The sequence below is a fragment of the Sciurus vulgaris genome (assembly GCF_902686455.1).
Source record: "Sciurus vulgaris genome assembly, chromosome: 17".
Lineage (NCBI taxonomy): Eukaryota > Metazoa > Chordata > Mammalia > Rodentia > Sciuridae > Sciurus > Sciurus vulgaris.
In genome coordinates, this window is record NC_136478.1 from 54485624 (window position 1) to 54493935 (window position 8312).

General features: G+C 49.6%; 1 protein-coding gene across 2 annotated transcripts; it reads left to right on the forward strand.

The window, feature by feature from the left end:
* Window positions 1-420: 420 nt before the first annotated feature.
* Window positions 421-4503, forward strand: PPM1N (protein phosphatase, Mg2+/Mn2+ dependent 1N (putative)). Of its 2 annotated transcripts, none has more exons than XM_079118969.1 (5): window positions 421-1343; window positions 2182-2299; window positions 2375-2480; window positions 2553-2613; window positions 4234-4503. In XM_079118969.1, exons 1-5 carry the CDS (start codon window positions 435-437, stop codon window positions 4300-4302), a joined length of 1263 nt encoding a protein of 420 aa, XP_078975095.1. In that variant the 5' UTR covers window positions 421-434; the 3' UTR covers window positions 4303-4503. The 2 variants fall into 2 exon arrangements, with proteins under 2 accessions (XP_078975095.1, XP_078975096.1); XM_079118970.1 differs by having other exon boundaries at window positions 2593-2613.
* The last annotated feature ends 3809 nt before the right edge of the window (window positions 4504-8312 follow it).

The window sequence follows — 8312 nt, forward strand, 5'->3', positions numbered from 1 at the left end:
CAAAGGGAAGCAGTCAGTAAAACATTGTAAAGGTTTTACTGGAGGCTGGACCACTGAGGTGGGCGGAGCTTGGGTTGAGTCGGGCCGGGAAAACACAGGATTCTAGAGCTAATTTCTCTGTGACACCGACGAACATGTTCTGATTCAGTTTCCTCTTCTGCAAATTGGTGATGGTGACCTATAATAGCGTGTCGAATATTGTAGGTATGTGTAATAGTTTGCTGCTATTATTGTTTTTTTTCTGACCCAGATCCCAAACCCCACTTTGAAGATGTGGAAGAAAGGAATCCCAGGAATGGAATTTCTTTTAGTGATCCGACTTGGGTGCAGGTCAAGGGATAGGAAAGAGATTTACTTGGTTTAAAATCTCACAGCGAGGGATTAACGGGGGAGTGGGGGGCAGGTGCAGAGGGTGGAGACTTCCTGATAATAGGATGGCGGCCCTTGCGAGTCTGCTGGACTGTCTCCTTTGGCCGGCTCGCAAGGAAGAAGAGGCGGAGAAGGAGGAGGAAGCTGGCGCCGACGGGCCTCAGTCTCTCCTGGCTGCGCCGCGATGCTCCCAGAGGCCACACGGGGGTGTGGCAGCATCGTGGGGCCTGCGCTTCGGAGCCAGCGCAGCGCAGGGTTGGCGAGCGCATATGGAGGACGCGCACTGCGCTTGGCTCTCATTGCCTGGACTGCCGCCTGGCTGGGCTTTCTTCGCTGTCCTCGACGGCCACGGAGGGGCGCGAGTTGCCCGCTTTGGCGCGCGCCACCTGCCAGGCCATGTGCTTGAGGAGCTAGGCCCAGCTCCTAGCGAACCCGAGGGCGTGAGCCAGGCGCTGCGCCGAGCCTTCTTGAATGCCGACGAGCGACTGCGCTCGCTCTGGCCCCATGGCGAACCCGGCGGCTCCACCGCGGTGGTGTTGCTCGTCTCCCCGCGCTTTCTATACCTGGCGCACTGTGGTGACTCGCGCGCCGTGCTGAGCCGCGCCGGCGCCTTGGCCTTCAGCACCGAGGACCACCGGCCCCTCCGGCCGCGGGAACGGGAGCGCATCTATAACGCGGGCGGCACCATCCGCCGCCGGCGCGTCGAGGGCTCTCTGGCAGTGTCTCGAGCACTGGGCGATTTTGCTTACAAAGGGGCTCCAGGGAGGCCCCCAGAACTGCAGCTCATTTCCGCGGAGCCTGAGGTGGCTGCACTGGCACGCCAGACTGAGGACGAGTTCGTGCTCCTGGCCTCTGACGGCGTGTGGGACGCGATGTCTGGCGCTGCCCTGGTGGGACTGGTGGCATCGCGCCTCAGTTTGGGCCTGGCCCCAGAGCTTCTCTGCGCGCAGCTGTTGGACACGTGTCTGTGCAAGGTCCTGGGGGCGGGGCATGGCATCGCTGAGGCTTGAAGCATAGAGTGCTCATAGAGAGCGTTTGGGGGAGAAGGGACTTTGATAGGCCAGGTATTGGGGATCAACTCTCTAGCGTATCTCTCTCTGGTTGTCTGCGTGAATGGGCAGGGACAAAATACCGAGAGGGCAGAGCCTGAGGTATGTTTTAAGACAAAGGGAGCCTGGCACGGTGGTGCAACCTGTAATCCCAGCAGCCCAGGAGGCTGAGGCAGGAGGATCCCGAGTTCAAAACCAGTCTCAACAATTTAGCGAGGCTTTAAGCAACTGAACGAGACCCTGTCTCAAAATAAAAAAATAAAAAGGGATTGGGGATCTGGGGTTATGACTTATTGGTAGAGCACTTGCCTAGCATGTGTGAAGCACTGAGTTCCATTCTCAGCACCACATATAAATAAATGAATAAAATAAAGGTCTATCAACAACTTAAAAAATAAAATGGGCTAGGAATGTGGCTCAACGATTAAGTCCCTCTGGATTCAATCCCCAGTACAAAAAAAAAAAAAAAAGACAAAGGGCGAGTAATGCTACATAGGTAAGTGGGAGGGAGTTAAGATAGGGGAACTTCATATAAAAGGTGTGGTTCTCTTTTAATAGGGCGGGGCTAGGACAGGGAGAAATCTGTCCAAGTGGAAGAGGGTTTTGACTGGCAGATGGGTGAGACTTGAGGGGCAGAGGCATAACTAGACTGGGGAGGACTTGTACATCGGGATCGTTGGTAAGCTAAATTTCTGAAGACTTGAAACCCCTCGCAGTAGCCTTCAACCCCTGCTGCCGGCTCCCTTTTCTTCACTTTATCCAGGGCAGCCTGGACAACATGACCTGCATCGTGGTTTGCTTCCCAGGGGCTCCCAGCGCTAATGAGGAGGCCATCAGGAGGGAGCTTGAGCTGGATACCGCCCTGGGCCGCAGAGTCGCTGGTGAGCATGCACCCAGCACCCCACGGGAGGGGCGTTGGCAAGCAGGGGCTCTCCATAACCCTTACCTCTTTTCAGAGTTGTATGCTTCTGCTCAGGAGCCCCCCAGCCTAAACACGGTTTTCAGGACTCTGGCCTCTGAGGACATCCCTCATTTACCTCCTGGAGGAGGACTGCACTGCAAGTGAGTGGTTGGGGGTGGGGTGGGGGCGGGGTTGTTAGGAAAGTCTCCTGAGAGCCTTCCTCTGCCCTCCAGGGCCGCCGTCATTGCTGAAGCTTATTCTCGGCTCTTCCAGGGCTCAGAAGAGTGTCGAGAGGTAAGGATCCTCTGGTTTGTTTATGTTGTGCTGGGGCTTGGACCCAGGGCCTTATGCACTCTACCACTCCACTACACCCCTGCCAAGGACCTGTGTTCTTGAAGGATTGTCTTAGGGGTACATAATGCAGGAGCAGGTAAACTTCCTAGTGATGGGGAATTGTGTGTGTGTGTGTGTGTGTGTTGTTGTTTTGTGGGGGGAGGCACTAGGGATTTTTTTTTAATACTGGGAATCTAACTCAGGAGCACTTAACCACTGAACCACATCCGCAACCCTTTTAAAATATTTTATTTAGAGACAGGGTCTCAATGACTTGCTTAGGGCCTCACTAAGTTGCTGAGGCTGGCTTTGAACTTGTGATCCTCCTGCCTCAGCTTCCCAAGCCACTGGAATTACAAGGCTGCCCACCATGCCCGGCTGGTAATAGGGATTTCACCCAGGGACACTTTACCAATAAGCTACATCCTCAGCCCTTTCTATTATTTTGAGATAGGGTCTTTCTAAGTTGCTGCAGCTGGCTTTGAACTGTGAACCTCCTGAAGTCAGCCTGGGAGCACAGGTGTGCACAGCTATGCCCAGAGGTGATGGGAAGTTTGAAGCCAGTGAGGACAAAGAACTTGCCTGATATATTGACACATGCTCACTCCTGGCCCTGAATCATTGTGAGCTTGCAGAGAAGAGCTATGATTCCCTGCCAAGAAATGTAGCCCCTGCCGCGCTTATATAGCCCCATCAACCCAAGCACAACCTCTCGCTCCAGGAATAAGGCAGAAAATTTCAGGGAATGCTAATGACCAATTCCAAGGCCTGGGTGCTCATCAGAGATGAACCACCAGGTTATCTGAGGATGGCCAAGGTCTTGACCAGATAGCTGAGACAACCAAAGACACAGATGTTCAACTAAGGCTTGGAGTGGGGATCAAGGGAGGAAATCTGAGGAGGGAAGGCCCCAAGGCCTTTGCATGGCAGAGAAGGGAGTTTGGGTATTATCATGTGAATGAGCAATGGTTGTGGATAATTTCTCAGCAGCAGAAGGAGGTATTTGCCAGGATTCTTTGAGTTGTGAGTGACAGAAACCCAATTCACCCTGGGAAAGCAAAGCGGGGAATTTATTGGGCCATGTAATTGGAGAGTTCAGGGGCTTCAGGCATGGCTGCTTTCAGTTGTTAGATGAAGTCATTAGGAACATCTTCATTTTATTTTTTTCATAACTGGCTTCATTCCCATGCAGGGTCTTCTCAACAGAGTCATAGTTCCAGGCTCAGATGCCACTGGCCTAACTGTCCCCATTCCCCAGTAGTTGCAGCTGGTCCCAAGGCGCAGTGCTCTTGGCCACACTGGGTCTCAGCCTTGCCACTCATGGTATCTCTGATTGGCCAGGCTGGGGTCACATGCTCAACTCTACCCCTTGAGGTCGGGGTCCACTCCACTTAAACCTGGGGGATTAAGAGAGCACTTGCCCAGAATGTACAAGGCCCTGGGTTCGATCCCCAGCTTGGGGCGGGCGTGGGGTGGAGGTAGTCCCTCACAAGAAAATAGGACTGATCCTTCCAGAAGTCAGTAAACGCTAAGGAGCAGCACGGAATTGCTAGTTACCTGCTTCCACACTTTGTGTTGCAGAAGGGGCAGGATGGGGCTGGGAAGCCCAGAAGTACCCATTTGAACTCTGCCTTGAACTTAGAGGCCTGAAGCTATTGTCCTTTGGGGACCCTCAGCCCAACTGGGGCCCCATCAAAACTCCGGAAGAAAACTGCCCCTTCCCCAGCTATGTGAACCAGCGGAAGGAAGACAAGCTGATGGAGGAACCCCAGAATACTTATTTCCCCTTCTCCTACTTCCCCCTCACAGAAGAGGCTTACTTATAAGAGAGAGGGGAAATTCCACCACCTTCAAGACAAAAAAAAAAAAAAAAAAAAAAAAACCTCCCCTCAAAAAAACCCCAAAACCAAATGTTTGAAATATTGAGAGCAGAACAGATCCTGAGAGATCAGTAATCAGCAGGCTTAACGACCTTCCTGTCCCTTTCTATTTTTCATCTGTTTTTGAGGGGACATGGGGAAAGTTTTGATCACTAAATTTTAATTAGTAATGCCAAATATGTTCTCACATTTAAAAAATTATTTGCCTAATCAGCAAATATGTGGTGGGCACCGGCTGTGTTCAGGGCACGTACACAGGTATGAACCAGGTCAATCCACCAAGACCACTGCCCCCACGAAGCGGACCTCCCAGTTTGGGGAGACAGGGAAAAAAAAAACAACAAATAATAAATAACAACAGACATCAACAAGTGTCACAGGGACAATAAAACAGGATATGATAATAAAATGTTGAGGGGAGGTACTTTGAGTTTTTGTTTTTATTTTTAAAAATTTGTTCTAATTGGTTAGACAAGACAGAATGCATTTTCATACACTGTACACAAATGGAGCCTAACTTCTCTTTCCTTTGGCTGTACATGGTGCTGAGTGTCACCAGTTGTGTAATCATACATGTAAGGTAATAATGTCCATCTCAATCCACCATCCTTCCCATTGCCACCACCCCACCCCTCTTCTCACTCCCCTCCGCATAATCCAAAGTTTCTTCATTCCTCCCTCCCCACCCTCCACCATGGATCAGCATCCACTTACCAGAGAGAACATTAGGCCTTTGGTTTTGTGGTATTGGCTTATTTCACTTAGCATGATATTCTCTAGTTCCATCCATTTACCTGCAAATGCCATAATTTCATTCTTCTTTAAGACTGAGTAATATTCCATTCTGTATAGGTATGAGTTTCTTCATTCATCTGTTGAAGGCACCTAGGTTGGTTCCATGGTTTAGCTGTTGTGAATTGAGCTGCTATAAACGTTGATGTGGCTGCATCACTGTAGTGTGCTGATTTTAACCCCTTTGGGTATAAACGAAGGAGTGGGATAGCTGGGTCAAATGGTGGTTCCATTCCAAGTTTTCTGAGCAATCTCCATACTGCTTTTCATAGTGGTTGCACCAATCTGCAGCCCCACCAGCAATGTGTGAATGTGCCTTTTCCCCACATCCTTGCCAACACTTATTATTGCTTATATTCTTGATAACTGCCATTCTGACTGGAGAGACGGGAGCTACTTTAATTTTTAAATTTTATTTATTTATTTTTGGTACTGGGGATTGAACCCAAGAGTGCTTTGTTACTGAACTACACGCTCATTTTCATTTTTGTATTTTGACACAGGGTCTCACTAAGTTGCTTAGGGCCTTGCTAAATTGCCGAGGCTGGCCTTGGACTTGTAATCTCCCCACGTCAGCCTCCCTAGTCACCGGGATTACGGGTGTGTGCCACAATGCTTGCCTTTTACTTTTTAAATTTAATTCATTAAGATTTGGGGGGCAGACAGCACCAGGGCGAGAATGCAGGGTACTTAACCACTGAGCCACATCCCCAGCCTTTATTTTTAATTTTGAGACAGTGTCTTACTAAGTTGCTTAAGGCCTCCTAAATTGCGGAAGCTGACTTTCTTTTTGAATTTTTAAAACATTTTTACAGCCTACATTTTGATTCATTGTACACAAATGGGGTACAACTTTTCATTTAAAGCTGGCTTTGAACTTGCAGTCCTCCTGCCTCAGCCTCCTGAGCTACTGTTATTACAGGTGTGCCCTGTCATGCCTGGCTAATTCATTTAGTTTTTGAATAGGTAATAAATTCACTCCGTTTGAAGTTCAAAAGTAAAATGAAAAGGCTTTCTCCATCCCCCATCCTTCAGCCACTCAGTTTTCCAGCTGGGGTAACTAGTTAATCAGGAGCAGGTAAAGTCTCTGAGGAGGGGACAACTGAGCAGAGACAGAGACCTGACAAAGGAACCAGCCACCACACAAAGAAGAGCATCCCACAGCAGAGGGAAGGCCAGTGTGAAGGCACAGGAGCAGGACTGACTCGGGCATTCTCTAGATGAGGTTTCAGGTCTCTGCGACCACCAGACTCTTTACAGTGTCACTCTCTATCCCATCAGTGACCATGGTGATGAGTTTGGAGTGAATTTTTCAGGACCCTTTACTCTGCAGTTACACATATGTATATGACACTTTGGTGTTCTTGATTTTTCCTTCCCTATATATCATTCAACATCTCACTTTATTCACTGACTGACATTAAGACTTCACCATGTCATTTACACACCTCATTCTTTTTAGCTATTGACAAGTACCTCAAACAAGAGACATGCCAGGGTTTCACTGTCCTGTCTTCCCAGTGGTCATTTATTCTATTTATTTCTTCCTCTCACTCCACTGCTGACATAAGATTCTCCATCAGACTTCTCATGTGCACATGCAAGAGTTCTCTAGTGCAGGGGTCTTCCATCTGTTTGGCACAGCATTAGAGCTAAGAATGCATTTTTACATTTTAAAAAGAGAGGGGAAATTCCAAAATTTTATTTTGTAAAAAACAGAGAATATGTGGGGATGGGGTGTGTAGTTCAGCACCTGCCTCGCATTTATGAGGCCCTGGCTTCTATCCCCAGCACCACGCACACACACACAAAAAGATAAATAAAAATAAATAAATAAATAATATGTGAACCAGATCTATCTGTAATATGCCTCAAGTGTTTACTATTTGAACTTTTATAAGCTGATCTATTTTATTTGCTGATTCCTGCTATAGTGCAGGTGGCACCCAGAAGTACCAGCCCTCCCATTGTATAGATGGGAAAGCTGAGACCCAGAGGAGAAAGCACTTGGCTAAGGTCACACAGAATTGGGGTTCTTATTCAGTTGGATAAAATGTTTGTTGAGCTGCTGTTCTGGGCCTGGCTGGATTAGGTGGGACCCCTAAGCATCCTGTGCCCTTGCATAGGAACATTCCCAGGCACCAGGCATGCAACAGCCATGGGGTCATCAGAGACCCCCAACACAGTCGCTGCTCCCCACAGGTGAGCCCCCCAAATGGATCAAGTCTGTGCTTGCCCGCAGGGAACACAGATCGGAGGAAACGCAATCATAATCTAGGGGAACAGGGTCAAGGTCTCCCAGAGTACGGTAGAGAAAGGAGAGGGCTAGGGGGTTCCTTCTTTTTTAAATATTGATAGATGTTGATAGACCTTTATTTTACTCATGTATTTATATGTGGTGCTGAGAGTCAAACCCAGTGCCTCACACAAGTTAGGCAAGAGCTCTACCACTGAGCCACATCCCCAGCTCTGGCTAGCGGGGTTTAGAGAATTAAATCAGAGCTTGACCTAGAAAGATGAGGTGTTCCCCAAGAGAAAGAGGGCAGGAGAGCATCCAGGAAAAGGAGTGAACTCCTGCAAAGGCTGGCACGGTTGATTCACCTAGTCAAATGGGCCCAGAGAACTGGTTTTACATCCATACCTTGGCTTTCAGGGTTCCAGGGACTCAGGCAAGAGGGTCATGGGCCAGATTCATTCTCAGTCTCCAGGCCTCAGTTTACCGATTTGTAACACGGGAAGCGATGATTTTCCAGGGCTCAGGCAACCTCATCCAGGCCAGGTGGCGCTCTACCGGAGAGGCGTGTCCTCTCGGTGACGTCACTTAGGGCGGGGCCTGCTGCGGAAGCCCTGGAGGGAGTCTGGGCTCAGGCCAGGGCTGCGCGTTGGGGAGGGGGCTCGGGGGAGTCGCCCCCTAGGAGCGTTTCCTCGCCCCCGCGCCCGTCGGGTCGCTGGGATGATCCTGCTGTCCTCCGTGGGCGAAACTAAGCC

Coding starts and splice junctions, on each gene's coding strand:
- PPM1N (XM_079118969.1), top strand. CDS start 435: ATGGCGGCCCTTGCGAGTCTGCTGGACTGTCTCCTTTGGCCGGCTCGC. Junction 2,300..2,374: donor CCTGGGCCGCAGAGTCGCTG/GTGAGCATGCAC, acceptor ACCTCTTTTCAG/AGTTGTATGCTTCTGCTCAG. Junction 2,481..2,552: donor GGAGGAGGACTGCACTGCAA/GTGAGTGGTTGG, acceptor TCTGCCCTCCAG/GGCCGCCGTCATTGCTGAAG.